This window comes from Henckelia pumila, chromosome 4, assembly GCF_033568475.1.
Source record: "Henckelia pumila isolate YLH828 chromosome 4, ASM3356847v2, whole genome shotgun sequence".
Lineage (NCBI taxonomy): Eukaryota > Viridiplantae > Streptophyta > Magnoliopsida > Lamiales > Gesneriaceae > Henckelia > Henckelia pumila.
Window position 1 is genome coordinate 156,381,266 of NC_133123.1, and position 16,130 is coordinate 156,397,395.

At 35.6% G+C, this 16,130-nt stretch overlaps 4 protein-coding genes across 5 annotated transcripts; 2 read left to right on the forward strand and 2 right to left on the reverse strand.

Annotated features, from left to right (window-relative positions):
- Positions 1-232: 232 nt before the first annotated feature.
- On the forward strand, positions 233-1,739 carry LOC140860049 (expansin-A1-like). Its single transcript, XM_073262807.1, has 3 exons — positions 233-357; positions 468-780; positions 1,148-1,739. Exons 1-3 carry the CDS (start codon positions 354-356, stop codon positions 1,452-1,454), a joined length of 624 nt encoding a protein of 207 aa, XP_073118908.1. The 5' UTR covers positions 233-353; the 3' UTR covers positions 1,455-1,739.
- A 1,980-nt stretch (positions 1,740-3,719) lies between these two features.
- Positions 3,720-4,855, forward strand: LOC140863152 (chlorophyll a-b binding protein 4, chloroplastic). Its single transcript, XM_073266344.1, has 3 exons — positions 3,720-3,994; positions 4,068-4,483; positions 4,571-4,855. The coding sequence occupies exons 1-3, from the start codon at positions 3,792-3,794 to the stop codon at positions 4,702-4,704; spliced, it is 753 nt and encodes a 250-aa protein (XP_073122445.1). The 5' UTR covers positions 3,720-3,791; the 3' UTR covers positions 4,705-4,855.
- A 116-nt stretch (positions 4,856-4,971) lies between these two features.
- Positions 4,972-9,058, reverse strand: LOC140863151 (agamous-like MADS-box protein AGL65). Of its 2 annotated transcripts, none has more exons than XM_073266343.1 (12): positions 8,951-9,058; positions 8,228-8,413; positions 7,701-7,760; positions 7,583-7,601; positions 7,420-7,484; positions 7,299-7,314; positions 7,134-7,195; positions 6,422-6,518; positions 6,204-6,251; positions 5,958-6,085; positions 5,407-5,785; positions 4,972-5,223 (listed from the first exon to the last, which is right to left on the reverse strand). In XM_073266343.1, the coding sequence occupies exons 2-12, from the start codon at positions 8,410-8,412 to the stop codon at positions 5,212-5,214; spliced, it is 1,071 nt and encodes a 356-aa protein (XP_073122444.1). In that variant the 5' UTR covers position 8,413; positions 8,951-9,058; the 3' UTR covers positions 4,972-5,211. The 2 variants fall into 2 exon arrangements, with proteins under 2 accessions (XP_073122444.1, XP_073122443.1); XM_073266342.1 differs by lacking the exon at positions 8,951-9,058 and adding an exon at positions 8,572-8,912.
- A 4,573-nt stretch (positions 9,059-13,631) lies between these two features.
- On the reverse strand, positions 13,632-15,555 carry LOC140867310 (GDSL esterase/lipase At1g74460). Its single transcript, XM_073272387.1, has 5 exons — positions 15,270-15,555; positions 14,971-15,101; positions 14,583-14,822; positions 14,059-14,308; positions 13,632-13,939 (listed from the first exon to the last, which is right to left on the reverse strand). Exons 1-5 carry the CDS (start codon positions 15,535-15,537, stop codon positions 13,710-13,712), a joined length of 1,119 nt encoding a protein of 372 aa, XP_073128488.1. The 5' UTR covers positions 15,538-15,555; the 3' UTR covers positions 13,632-13,709.
- Positions 15,556-16,130: the final 575 nt, after the last annotated feature.

A 16,130-nucleotide genomic window follows, 5' to 3' on the forward strand; every position in this document is an offset into this window, starting at 1 on the left:
TGTCGATTGTAAACAAAAATCGTAATTAATTACATAGTAATTTTTTTTTCCTTCTACTTAATTTCACCGAATTAAATGTTACTATATATTATGACGTTAGCCCTACGAGGCTAACGCCCCCTTCCTCAGCATATCTATATATTCCAATCTTTCACTTCAACATGATTTCCACTCCACAGACCCTTTTCTCAGATTATTCACTGAATAATCTAACCATGTCTTTCTCTGGGAACCTCTCCATTCTCGCATGTTTGCTGATAATTCTTGGCTCCCATTCATTCTCATACGGGTACGAAGAAGGATGGACGGAGGCGCGCGCCACCTTCTACGGCGGCGGCGACGCTTCCGGCACCATGGGTATGTGTCATTATATATATATATAACTCTTGCAGTACGTAGAATTCACTTTGTGTTGTGTGTTATCTGTTGTTATTTGTTGATTTGTGATTGTTTCCGCTGCCATGCAGGCGGGGCTTGTGGGTACGGGAACCTGTACAGCGAAGGGTACGGCACTAACACGGCGGCGCTGAGCACTGCGCTGTTCAACGACGGGCAGAGCTGCGGTGCATGTTTCGAGCTGAGGTGTGTGAACGAGCAGAGATGGTGCCTGCAGTCGTCGGTTGTGGTCACCGCCACCAACTTCTGCCCGCCCAACAACGCCTTGCCCGGCGACTCCGGAGGGTGGTGCAACCCCCCGAACCGCCACTTCGATCTTTCGCAGCCCGTGTTTCAGCAGATCGCCAAGTATGAAGCCGGGGTTGTTCCTATTTGCTACCGAAGGTAACGCGTCAACTTTTAGTCTTGTATTTTTTGATTTTTGACAATTTTGATTTTTTTTTTTTCACGGGAATTGTTGTCTTCAAATTGTAAAAGTTAACCTCACATTAACGCTACAACATTAATACTACAACGATGTCACATCAACATTGGATTGAAAATCGACTTAAATCGAAAAAAACAAAAAAAACAAAAACAATGGACTAAAATTGAAATTTAACCACAAAGAAAATCGTGATAAAAAATAGTTAAACATAAATGATCAAAAAAGCATTTTTTCCAATTAAAAATGACAATTTTCGCCGTACTGATGCATGTGTTGAATTGTGAAAAATTGAAACTTTTAGTTAAACGACAAACATTAATGCAGGGTGACATGCGAAAGAAGGGGTGGAATAAGGTTCACCATAAACGGGCATTCTTACTTCAACCTCGTTCTAATCACCAACGTGGGAGGCTCCGGTGATGTCCAGTCCGTATCCGTCAAAGGTTCAAGAAACAACTGGGAGCCTATGTCCAGAAACTGGGGCCAAAACTGGCAAAGCAACTCCAATGTCGACGGCCAGAGCCTCTCTTTCAAGGTCACGACAGGCGACGGCCGCACCGTCGTATGTGACAACGTCATCCCCGCCGGATGGTCCTTTGGGCAGACCTTCACCGGAGGGCAATTCACTTAACAAAAAAGAACAAGAAAAAAGTCTTAAACATATATATTTTTATAGTTTGTATTAGGTAGTGTAGTTATGGTACCAAAATGGGTAGTGCTGATTTTGGAGTGGCTCTAGCCATTTTTTGGTCAAAGTGGAAGTGAGTTCTGTCTAGGTATTTTTGAGTTGGGGCAGAATCAGTCGTTTGTCTTGGAAATAGCAATTTTGGAGCTGTTTCCAGTGAAGGGGCTAAGGGCCTTGGTTAGTGTGTCTGGTTGGTTCAGATTATGTTATAAGAATGTGGACCGTTTATTGTTGTATGTGCTTTTATAATTTTGTGTAATAATCAATAAATGGCCTAGCCGCTAGTGCTTGTTACTTTTCTGCTTTTGCAGTAATAGTTGTAATTTTAAAATATTATTATTATTATTATTATTTTTTATTTTGATATATTTTGAATATGGAGCAGAGGTGAATATTTTTCAAATATTTTTGCTCATCAATTTCAAAAGTAAACTGTATTATTTCATTTTTTATATATAATCAACATCATCTATTTGCAATGGCATTTAACGTGTCCGGGAAAAATTAAAGTAGCATTAATTAAACATCATGATCGTTAAAACAAGTATTTTTTTCGTTTCACTGATCATTTAGATTCGTGTATGTTTTCATGTAAATTATGAAAAGTTTTTGGAAAAGTAAATTTTATAAAATAATTTTTCATTTTGTATTTATTTAATTAGGATTTTAACATAATAAAATAATTGTATAAATAGTTAATGATAATTATTTAATAGGGTAACTTTGTATTGAAAAAATAACGTTAAATATGAAAAATAAACTATATTATTGGGAGTTGGGAAAAAGAAAAAATGAAATATAATCTAAACGAATGGAAGCTATGAAATATTATTATCTTTATATTTCAATTTTGAAAGTCCCATATCTAACAATAATCCTATGGAAAAATATTTGATTTTATATTAAATTATTACTTTTTCCGCGATGAGTGTGTACACTGTCTACGCTGTATCACAAATTCTTGACCAAGGATTTTCGAAATTTTATTATTTTAATCCAAAAATATTAAAAATTGAAATGGAACCAAAGGTCTTTCTCGAATGTGGGGGTTGATGATCCCGAGAGTGTCAATTAGGCTGTCAGGCCGGACTTGGAAGTTGGACCGAATTCAAACTCGGGCCTTGCAGCAACATCTAAGCCCGTTTTGAGTTTAAATTCTAAGATGTTTTATTGTTGGGTTTGTATATAATTTCAATTTATCACTATTTTTCTTTCGAAAATTATAAAAATTCAAGATTTTAATCATAAGTGGACAGTATGTCGGTATTCCTACATTTATTTAATTTTTTTATATGAATGTATTCGTATTGACGCGACGTTGACTTGAGTATGGAAAAGGTTTCGTCGAGAGGTATCTACGTACGATTTTTTATTTAAAAAAAGCTATAACTCTATGATTCAATAACTTCATTTGATCGTGGTTGAAAATCTATTAAGCTACTCCATTATGCATCATATGATTAATGAGAAATAGGGAGTAATGGCATAGCTCCTTCACCAGATTTCAATTACTTCATCGGATTAGAAATTCATATAGTTTATATTAAATTAAACACTTGAAATATAGATATGCAATCATTTTTGAATGCATTGAACTAAACGAGAGTAGAAGTTTGAGCTTCGTCTTAGTTTTTGCCACCCTTGAGTTCAAGATCATCGCATCATCCCGACTATTTTAACTAGAATTCAATCTTGAGTGGTCAACTACAAGCTCAAGCTCGAGTTGATAGTATTCACCGATTTAACCGAAAAAGAAAATCAGATAAGTCTAGACAGATGACAAAAACTTCGACCTCACAGTCTCACCGCAGATCTAACGATACTGAACCCCTGAGTTTAAAATTTTGGGTGAATTGCGTTGGAGTGCAATCATCCACCTAAGCTTCAAAGTCAACACGTGTCGGTAACCGATTGGCGGAAAAGAGATTCCAAAAAAGCAAGACCATTGTAATAACCTATCAAAATCTTTAATCCCCAACACCATAGAAAAGGGTCCCTCGTGATCTGAAAACACCAACAGCTGCGAAGAAAGAGATTTGTGGATTTGCCAAATGGGATAAAGATAAGATGATGGATTCCCTTTGGCTATCCCATCGAATCACACCCGTTGGATCCCAAAAATCTAGCAACACCAACGGCTCAAATCCAATCTCGAACCATCGCCACAAGTGCATCAGACCAGCAAAAACAACCATACAAATTGCCAACACCAAACATTCATTCGCAGCTCACGAAATCATCAACACTACAATTTCTCCAGCTGAAAGAATTCATCTTGGAGAAATGGCCACTGTCACCACACAAGCCTCCGTCGCCGGCTTCCGGCCTTGTGCTTCGAAAACCCGGTTCCTCACCGGATCATCCGGCAGGTTGAACCGGGAGGTCTCCGTGAAACAGGCGGGTTCGTCATACAGATCATTCAAAGTTGAAGCCAAGAAAGGCCAGTGGCTTCCGGGTTTGGCTTCTCCCGGCTACCTTAACGGCAGGTGTGTAAACGAAACGAGCCGAGCTTGAATTTAAGGCAAATGAGCTGTTTCTTACATGTTTTCTTTTTCTCAGTCTTCCAGGTGACAATGGATTTGATCCATTAGGACTAGCGGAGGACCCAGAGAACTTGAGATGGTTCGTACAGGCCGAGCTCGTGAATGGCCGATGGGCAATGCTCGGAGTCGCAGGCATGCTGTTGCCTGAAGTTTTGACTTCGATTGGAATCCTCAACGTTCCGAAATGGTACGACGCAGGGAAAGCCGAATACTTCGCCTCCTCGTCGACCCTCTTCGTCATCGAGTTCATCCTCTTCCACTACGTGGAGATCAGGAGGTGGCAAGACATCAAGAACCCTGGAAGTGTTAACCAAGATCCCATCTTTAAGAGCTACAGCTTGCCTCCCAATGAAGTTGGCTATCCCGGAGGCATTTTCAACCCCTTGAACTTCTCCCCCTCTGAGGAAGCCAAGGAGAAAGAGATAGCCAACGGTGAGATGTTTGTTACAGTTCTGAATCGTCTACTATGTTTCCTGTTTCAATCAGGGATTTAATGTACTTGTGTGTGTGAATTTGCAGGAAGACTAGCAATGTTGGCATTCTTGGGATTCATTGTGCAGCACAATGTGACTGGGAAAGGGCCATTCGACAACCTGTTGCAGCACCTTTCTGACCCATGGCACAACACCATTATCCAGACATTCTCGAATTGATTTCATTACATACTGAAGATGAAAATGAAGTATGATGTTTTTCATGTTTATGGATTTGGGAGAGATTTGTGCTGTACTTTGCAAACAAAGGGAGCTTCAATGTACAGAGAATTCTAATGGCAATTATTATTGATATAAATGTTTTACTATATCACTGACAATCTTATGCTAACGAAAAACGCTTATGGGCAACAAGCAATCTTTATGTGGGATATTTAGAACAAAGTCATTACAAGAATTTCTTTCGAAATTTTCCTATCCACCCTTGGCTTGGGCTGTGAATTCATGTAAGATCTCTGAGTGATTAGTAGAAACAGAACCTGTATAAATGCAAAATGACGAAATAATGATGCCAGGAACCGCGCACCAATGTCTTATTGACTTGTGAGACAGCAAATATCCTAGATCGTCTGAGCTGAAAGCGCATATAATCAATTAATGTCTGATCTTTATCGGTCTCGAGTAATATTGAGTTTCGAGAGCCAAGTCTTGAACTAAATCTTCCATCTAATTTGGGGGCTGCGAGAGACCAGTGATTTACATCAGTAACATATCAAGGTTAGCAAGAAAACTTTAGGACAGGACTTGCGAAAACTCACAGCTAATGTAACTCGAGTAAACATTGCATCCAAACCAACCTTAAAAAAGAAGTTTTTCGAACAACAAAGTAACAAAATGTGTTACTGATTGACAAGCACTGACCTGAAGGTAAGAGTTCTCGTTAAGCATAGAAATGGCGCATGCACCGGCAGTGGGAACTAAACTATGCTGCAAACTGTTGTATACGGATCTCGGGAGTTCAAAATTTCCATTTATCTGATAATCCATACCACTGGGAAGAAAATTCGCCTCCCTCCCAGCCTCCAAGACATCAGGAAAACTTAAATTTCCAAATGGATGATATGGAAATTGTTCGACGAGAGGCAGTCTCAACTGAGCGGAGCTCGTATAATCATCAATGGTGATAATATTCTGTGCCTCATTTTTCTGTTGTCTTGAACTGTCAGGATTATCGTCTTTCACCTCACCAAAGAAACTAGAACAAGATGGGAAGGACGCATCTTGCGCGCACTCCAAATCTCTAAAGAGAAACGTCAGAAACTATATATTATACTAGAGGAACAATAAAAAATCAAATCATCCAAGTTTCAACTTGATGAATAGATCAAATTTCCTACTAACAAATTAATCCTTATCATTTGATTTGTTGCAAATATATAGTTCATGATGCCGTATCAGAGAGATCCACTCACCTACTAGACAAGAAATGGGCTTCATTCGGTAGCATCATATGTTGACTATCACCCTCTGGAAACCATGACGGGGTTTGGCAATGCTGATCACTGGTTGTTGTCGTTGAAAAGTGCATCCCATTTAGGAACTAAAAATTTTCAAGTGCGCGCAAATTTGAAATTCTGATAAATGACATATAAAAAGGAGAAAAAAGAAAGAAATAAACAGCAACAAGAACACTCTGCACTAGTAGATTGATTCTATACCTGGTTCGTGCAATCAAATGGAACAAGGGGGAACTTCCCAAAATTTTCCTGCTCAGATAGAAGTATACAGGTTACTTTGGTTTCTTTCCATTGGGTATAGTTCATGAAGAATATCCAAACAAATCAAACACCAATCACTAACATTATGCTTCTTTTACAGAATGCAAAAAATTTCAAAATTCATCCATTTTTCTGAACCAAATAAATAAATGAAGTACCTTTTGCATGCGGATCCTATTGAGAGATTCCATCAGCGAATTCTCCATCTGATTCAGATGATCAACATCTTCAATTTTGTCTGGATTAGTCCACCAGCTGAGGACAAAGAAAATACTTCAAATATCCAACTATCCAAGGTTGTGCTAGGATGAAAGGATTTGGATTTGTGGGAGTAAAGGATTTGGATGCATGGTTTTCAAATGACTAGGTTCAAAGTTTTCGCCAAGGTGCTATTTCAACTTACGATGGTTGAACAATCAAAATCTTAGAGAAACTTATCATTTCCCCTGGTTGATACTTAGGCTTCTGAAAAATAAAATGTATTGCTATGTTTATTTCAAACTGCTATCGAAAATTTTGGTTGTTGTGATGTAATGCTTGAATTTATTTCTTCATAGTTTTATACTCATCCCAGAAACTATCTTGAACTCATCGCTTGATTTCTTTTAGGTTGGTCTCAAATCCATTGTACACATGTTGCTCAAAATTAATGATTTGAAATAAAGATAGCAAGCACTACATCTTATTTTTCAGAAGCCTGAGTAATGAGTATCAACCAGGGGAAAAAATAAGTTTTTCTAAGATTTTGATTGTTTTATCATCATTGTAGTTGAAATAGCAACTTGGAGAGAACTTTGAACCTCTGTGCTTCTATTAACCAAAAAGACCATTAAAAATCATATTTGATGTGCTAAAGAATTTTAGCTTTACCTTAGTCTGTTATGTACTTGAGTAAGCTGATCACGCAGCATCCTCACCCGGTTTTGCATTTCCTAGCAGTAGCAGATCACCAGGAGAAGATTTTAAGGATGGCCCTTGATGTAGTAGGCTAAAAATTTCATAATTATAGATGATGCAAGGAAAAATGAGATGTACCTCGACTGACGGTGTACTGCAAAAATTGAAAAGGAAAATTAACACAGAGCAGATGAAAGTATAATTGATCATAAATTACAAAGAAGAGAAAATAAATATAGTTGACCAATATAATATCCACCTTGCATCAAGAAACTCTTCTATATCAACATCCTGGTCGAGCTTCTTGAAATTTCTTTTCAATGTCTATCATTTAATGAATCCAAAGGCACGAAATTCAATTACTCTTTTCCGAAAGAGGAATAATTTAAGGAACAGGATTCATACATAAACATTGAACTTACTTCGAGACTCTCCAATCTCCTGTTCAAAGGCCATAAGATGGAAAAAAAGAAGAATAAGTTGCATCCACAATGCTTCAACTTGACAGAAACAAAATATAGTGCAAGTATCACAGTTTACCTTTTAGCCCTTTCTTTCGGTGTAAGTTGAGCATATTTTGCAATCATCTCATCAATGTTGCTGAAAGCGAAAACAAGTACATCGAGCATTTAGCACCAAATCGTCCATGTGAACATGAATACCCAAAGCTTGCATTTTAACTTCTACTTCATAAACTTACTGGTTTATATGAAACCGTAGTCTTCAGTTATTGTCTAGCTTACAGAATCCAGTAAGACACATTCAGTAATTTCCACAATTAATGTATACTATTTATTCTCTTTCGCCACACGAGCAAGCGCCAGCGAGCAGAATAGTTCATCTCAAATGAATAAAGTTTTCGATTTCATGCACAATTTCACTAAAAATTCATATTTGATAAACGAAATTTCTTGGTTAAACCATATGAGGAGATAGATACATGTACTACTAGCCTAACGTGACAGCATTTACAATTCCACCAACCAAAAAATGCAAGATTAAAAAACAAAGATTCACGACTCAATCACATGTCACAATACAAACTAAACTAAATGCTCGAAATCTACCTGCGTGGTCCTCGAAAAATCGAAGGCTTTCCTGTAGGAGAAAACATAAGAAGGATAATATCAATGTCACACAACACTGAAATTTCCTGAGCCTTTTTCAATATTCCAGCTCTCCGTTTGCCATAGGTAACTTGCCGGCTGCTCAGATTCTCCAATCTCTGTATCTTCAACTTAACTCTTCCCATCCTACAAAACAACAAAACTTGAACATATACAGGCCATCCCAATTCCTTCAAAGACAACAAGTTAAAGATAAATAAAATTTTTTAGGCAAAGATCCAATCTTTTCTTCCATTTCTCTTCATCAAATCATCGAAATTAAACATAAAAAAAAAAAGAACCACCTTGGACAAAAAGATCAAATTCCTCTGTTGTCCCACAAAAGAGGGATCGAAATATGAAGAAACAACCTGGGGAAAAAACAATGAAAAAATGCCAACAAGAAAAATCTCTAGGCTACCCTACTACACTAATCCCACGAAAAAACTAAAACCCATTTGCATGGTGGCTCTAAAATCTATAATCACAAAACACACAAAGAAATGCGAGAGGCAAATGCCCTAAAAATGGGATACCCATAAGAGGAAAACCAATCTTGTTCAGATTTAAAAAAAAATGGAAAAATAGAAAAAAAAAATGAAAAGGCAATCGCAACGAGGGATGGTAAAGAAAAGAGAGAGGTAAAAATAAGGGGGAAAAGGAGAAGGAGACAAGAGGTGGTACTATGATTTCGGCAGGTAAAACTCGCGGGAGAATCGAACCAAACGTTGTCACTGTATGGCAGCGTGACACAGAGAAGGTGACGAAATAGTTTACACGTGTAAGGAATTCAAGAGCTTCTGCTGTTTGTTAACATCATAGCCTAGCTGCTATATAATATATCATATCACTCATTGGCTTCGAATTTTGTTTCGGATCGGGTCGAGTATGGATCTCACATGTTTAGATCGATTATAAGTGATGGATAAGCAATGCCATGCATACTTAAAAAATTTAAAAGGAATTCTTAAAACTTTTTTTTAGAAATTTTTAAACAAATCATATATTCGATATAACTTGCAATGTAATTAAAATCCTGAATTTGGTTCTTGTTACGAAACATTAAAGGATGCATAATCATCCGATACGCCCTGTAAATAATATGATTAAAGATATATAACATAAGAATCATATATCGATATATTATAATGATATATGGCACTAATATTTGTAGAAATAGAGACAAATATGAAACAAATTAAAGAAAGATAATAAATTTCTTATCTTTTGCACTAAGTGGTGCCAAAATAAAAGAGGTCAGAAAAAAAAAAAATTGGCCAAAAAAGTAATTATTTTATAACAATGATTGTCTTATAATTCGAATACGACATTACACAAATAAAAAAAGTAGTTTAAAATTTAAGTGATAAATGTCTGAGGTAAAATTTATAAAGCATTTAAACTAATTTTTCTTCAGAAAACGTGATATTTTTGAATTTAACCAAATTATGATTATTAAATGAAAATGTTGAATTCTATTTAATCTGATGATACCCACTATTCTCCATTACGAAATAATTAGTAGGAAGAAAAGAAGAAGAAGATCAATGAAGCATGTACATTAGATTATCACGAAAGTGAATGTTCCACAAACGTCTACAAGAGAAACTTGGATCTTGCGACCGGTTTGTTTAAAACCATAGCTAATTCTAGCAACGATTTATGAAAAGTCGTGACAGAATTTAGATTCAGCAATGATTCAATTAAACTGTGGCCAAAGTGCAACGATACTTAGCAGCAACTTGGCAATAGTATAATATGTTGTGTAACACAATTAAGGTAGTGTTTGAGAGAGCTTGTGACCACCACTTAAATCCAACTCAATCAATATTCCGAAATAACTTGATTCTATAACTATATAATAATATGTAGGCTATTCCTAAAAAAAATGTAGGGTAAAAAATATATATAAAAATAAAACACTACATTGTTGGGCTTATGCACGAGATATAAATACGAATCGGGCCACCCACAACTGGTCCAATTAAATATTGGGCCGGAAATATATCAGCCTAATGAAGATGTATTTCGTGTTTTGGGCCTTAGCCCTTGGGGATTGTTTGAAAAATAATATGTTCTTAAAAAATAATTAATTTTTTTGTGAAGAAGTGAATAGTGTATGAAAATAAAAAAATTTAATAGAGTATGAAAATAAAATATAAAAACAAATTTTTTTAAAAAACTTGTTAATGACAGAGTGTTTTGTAAATATTGGAGTAATAGTGCCCAGAAAAATTTTCATTCGTTCACCAAAATACAAGATTCAACGTTAAACTAGCTTTTCTATTTGAATTTAAGTGAATATAAACATAAACAAAATTTAAGGTTAAGAAACACAAAACACTAATTTTTAAAAGAGAAAATCGAAGAATCACTTTTCTTTAAAGGTTACAACACTTCCTTATTGTCTCGGGCTCATTTTGACCATTTATCTACTAAACAAAAACGCAACGAGAGTTCGATTATCTTTACCGACTTGCTCGGTCGAATATGTTGTAACTTGCATAATCCAATTTATCCGACTAATGTGTTTTACAGGATACTGCATAAATCCAAAAGTTTACACAATATGTACATAACAAATAACGATGAGATTTCGTGTACAAAAAATGTACCTTTAAAAATTATATTAAAGTGTTGAGCAAAATAGTAAAATTACCATCCTAATTCGACTCACTTCTACACTTTAATTAACCAGTAGTCGGCAATTTTAACAAATCCAATGATTGTGCCATTAATTTTAAATTTAAAATGTCAAGTGACATTGATGTATAATAAAAATGCAAATAACAAAGCCAAATTTGTGCTGTCCCATTCCTTTATTTAATCAGCTCATTCCATAGTTGACAAAATAAAGAAATGAGATTCAGAGATTTGGAATGATTTTGAACCTCTTTATATTTGTATTTTATCATTGAAAATGCGTGTATTGTGATCTTGCTTTGCGGCCCCAACCCTTTTGACCTTTTTCCTAATCAATTTGTTGGTGAAACCTAACACCACGCCAAGAAATTGTTCCCTTAATGTCAACTCCATAAATATATATATCATCAATCTACATATCATGTAATTTTTTAATTCCTTTTTTTTTTTCCTTTTATCCAATGGTGATTTTCTTGAGACGTGTCTAGATTAATGACATATATCTTAAGTTGTAAATTTTTAATATTTAATTTACAAATGATCGATCTTGATTAAAAAAATGGCGTATACGTATATGTTCGAGAGTATTATAGATCATATTATTAAAGATATCTATATGATAACTAGTCATGTTTCATGTTACTTTCAAAATAAGAATAATCATTGTTCTCAAACAATCTAGTATTCTTTATAATTGTATCAACTTACAAACTCGCGGGAATTGAATACATAAGTTCGGATGTGATATCAATTTACGACCAAACACGTGTCATTATATTATACAAAAATTGTTGTTAGTATATTAATAAAATTCAAATATTTTAAATCGCGTCGAGTCAGATTTCAGTACCATTCATATTAGATAGGATGTGAAAAGCATATTTTACAAAAGTAAAAAACTATTCCTCGTAGATCAATGAAAATACATCTTTCTTTTTTTTTTTTTAAAAAAAAAAATGATTATCATGATAGAAACATATAAACTAATTAATTCGACAAATTTTGTCAACTATCCGGGGCCAAGAATCGAAGTGACATAAATTTTTTTTTCTTGTTAATTAGTGCCGACTCAAATTCATGGAATTATACCCAATGGTCATCTGAAAGTGTGTGCCAAATATAATAATAAATCAAGAAATGCATGTATAAAAGCCGGCCATGTTTGCCATTTGGTGCTTATTTTGAGCAATTTCCAAGAACAAAAACATAGGAAATTAAACTGATTATATTGTGTGCGCTAAAATTAATTTTATTCATGGCCGTGGGCACTTGTATTCGACTAATTTTTGTGGCTCTTTTGTGTTTCTCCCACCTTCTCTTCATTAATGGAGCCAATATCCCTTCTACAAGTAAGTTACCTTAAATAAAATCATTACCTTTTTAATTCATAGTGCAAATTATTTGTGACGTCTCTAATTAATTTCTGATTTGATATACTTTGCAGGAAATAGTAAGCAAGTGCAGAAGCCTTTAAAGATGGAGGGAAATTCAGTAAGTGCTCGGTTATTACTTGACCTAGTGTTCAAAATTATGAGAAATCTTGACATTTTGTGGTGAAAGATTTACACCAACTTGCCAACTATTCGTGGAAAAGGGTGTGAACGAATCGAATTCGAGTTAGACACATGAAATTTTTTGTTCATGATGCTGATTTGATTATAATTAAGCTCGAGCTCGAGTTCAAACTTAATCAGCCGACTCACCGGGTTTGTGAGTCGGCTGCATATATAATTATATATAATATTCAGTAATTCACTTATGTCATAACTTGGCCAAATATATATATATATAGCTCTATCTAGTTTAACAAAGTACGCATAATTTTTCTAGATTATTGGTTTGAATATGTTATATATACTTGGTTGTTTAAACTTTGCAGAAAAAATTGAAAACGAGAAGTGAGATTGAATTGAATGATTACCCTGGAACGGGGGCTAACAACCGCCACACTCCTCCGCGGTGAAGAGGCGACGCGGCGCCTGAGTTGGTTGCCACCGCCGGCCACACAACTCTTGGTTACAATGCTGTAATTTATCCTCGAAAAGTTTAATATAATTATTATGTGCATATATATAAACGGAATATGTTGATTATATATATGTGTATGTTTCTTGTACTATGTACATTGTATTTTGTGGTTCCCTGAAAATTATTTTCTTGATTTGTTGATGTCCCTGCAGAGATATCCATCTCGTTAAAATTGTTAAATCTTTGCAAATTGATTTTTTTTGAAGGAAAATTGTATTTTTGGTGTTGTTCGATTGGTATTGTATTCAATAACTCTTTCTCGTAGTATCCACTTTTAGATTCAACGTCAAGATATTAAGGGGAGGGTTAAATTTTCCATCACTCGCCAGTTGTTTCGAGAACTGATTGAGCTAGGCATATATGAAACTAGCTGACATTTTACCAAAATTTCCATTTATGAATTACAAGCATTTCCATTTACCAAAATTTTATGACATTTTATGTAGATTAAATCATGTCATAATAAATATCCATATATCAAAATCTCACAGATTAATGAAAATGAAATAAAACATTTGGCTAGCTAGCTAGTATTTTACTGAAACTAGCTGAATTAATTGCAGGAGTACTACTGTTTCAATAAATTTGAACTAAAACTCGTTTAACTCTCATATTCAACTGCTTGTGGACTCGAGACATGACAACATACAATAATACCATTGAAACTTTGAAAAATATGTATTTACGACCCAAAAAAAAAAAAAAAGGAAATTGTAGCTCTACATATCAAAAAGCTAAGTAGCTCATATAACACACAAAACGATTGCTCATATCAATTCCCAGATGGCGAGGGAGACGAAGGATTCGTCTGATTCACGGGTTCGAATCCAAGTTTCTTGATCAACTCATTCGCGATCAGCTGATTAGCACCGTCGGACGGATGGTACTCGTCCCAAAACACATACTTGCTCCGATCTTTGCACAGCGTGGATGCTGGGATGCACGTTAGAGCCGGTCGAATCTTGCCGAACGAGCAGCACGGAGAATCCGAGTTGCTAAACCCTATAGCCAATTCATATTTGGAAAAAAAAACATTTATATATATTATTACATATAACTTTGATGTAATATATTATTATATATATATTTGCTACACATGCATGAATGTTAAATTTTCTCACCATATTTGTTTGGATTGCTGATTAAATCATTGACAACATCATATGCATCTCCGAATTTGAAGGTGGCATTAGGGAGGTGGTTGGACAAGTTAGCCACAACTTTGCCAGCTCCTTCATTGAACTTTAGGGCCAAATTGTTGGTTCTTTCTTGACAATCACCAGATGTACTCAACACCCTTTGAAGTGGGATGCAACCCATTGGCCCTAACCCGAAAACCATCAGTTTTCGCGCGCCTAACCCATGTAACACCTGAAAGGTTGCATGAATATGAGACAAGCTAGCGAATCTGTGGGATCAAACATTTATCGATTCACAAATAGCAGATGATTAGCATGTCACTTTGTGAATAGGATATATGCATGATATTGTGTTTAGAATGACTAAAACTGTGATGATATCATGATACTCAAGGACTAATTAGAAAGTGTTTTTCCTTGAAAAAATCTTATGGCAAAAACAAGTGAAAAATGTCAAAATTTTCTATTTTTTTTGTGTGATAACTAATTAATGAATGATTGATTACTGTGAGTTGGTCTTGTAGGGTTTGCATCAAATACTGATTGAAGCTATCATCTGAATAAGACCATGAATCGGTGTAGACAGGCATCAAGTAGTTGTTTATGAAATCGTTGCTCCCTAACGCGACGACGTATCGAGCTTGCTGGAAGAATTGATCTGCTTCAGTGTCTCCAATTTTGGCTCTAACCAGTTCTTGTGTCCCTCGAAACAGTTCAATTTGCTTGTATAGCCCGAATCTCTGGATCTACGTACATGATAAATTTACTAAGCAATCATTTGTGAAATCTCTATAAATTCTTTAAAAAATCGATATATGTCCGTTGGTGATTCGCAAAACAATTAAAAACATCGATACATATATATATATATCAAGATTTGATCCAATTACTTACAAAAAGTGAGCCAGTTTCATTCAAAATGCCGCCGCCTCCGGAGGCGAAATTCACTCCATTTTGCAGTATAACATCTTCATCTATAGATGGATCAAGAAATGCTGGAGGCCTTGCAAGCCCCATGTGATCACCTGAAATTCATTATCAAATCACCTATTAAGTATGTCATGCAACCTACAAATAAATACGAGCACCGGCTGAGGTGACGTCGACCTATTACATGTATAAGACGACACGTCAGCTGGTGGTTACATAGGTTTCCATAGTGGATGCTCACATAGATATATATACATCGTTACCTATTATATCAGCAACTGTCCGGCCATTAGAGAACCGGCCATTGGGCAAACCACTGCCAAAATCGATACCGTACCAAGGCAAGCTGGCTCGAGCTAGACTCTTGGCGAGATTGTTGTTGTTCCCGACGTCCGATAAAGAATCCCCGAATATAAACTGCACCACCTTGCACTCATGCCCGTTTATGAAATACCCGAAAGTGATCGCGAAAAATATCACCACTGATTTTTCAATTTTCGTGAGCACGAACATCTTCTCGACCAGTTTCATGGATTTAGATATGAGGGACGTTATGTGTTATGGAGAAAAGTAACTCAAGGTTCTTGAATTTTGAGGGTGGATTTAATAAGGTTGTACAAAAAGAAAGACAAGGTAGAAGAGTTGGGGGAGTTTGATGACCAAACGGAACAAGATTTCAACCAACTTCAACTACCTAATTTGTCTTATAATTTGCATTTTGAAAAACTGGTCCTTCGATGAATAAGAGTGAATGGGCTTCTAAAGTAAGAAATTTAATAATGGTATACCAATTAGTGTAACGGACTTTGTTTTGCTGCCCAAAGTTCTCTTACGGGGACCTCAATATTGTGACACAAATGAACTTTTAAATAAGGGAAAATTGTTCAAGAAGATAAAAAAAAATTCACACTAGATTCAATTACGAAATGAAAAGTTGATTAAAATTGTTAGGAATCAATCCAAAATTTGGTTATCGAGAATTTACCAAGCAGATGAACACACAAGAACAACAACACAATCCCAGAACAGATAAAATCAACGCACACAAATCAAACTCACACACTCACGCGAAAACAATAAACAACGCAAGTATTTACGTGGTTCGGCAATGAATTTGCCTACGT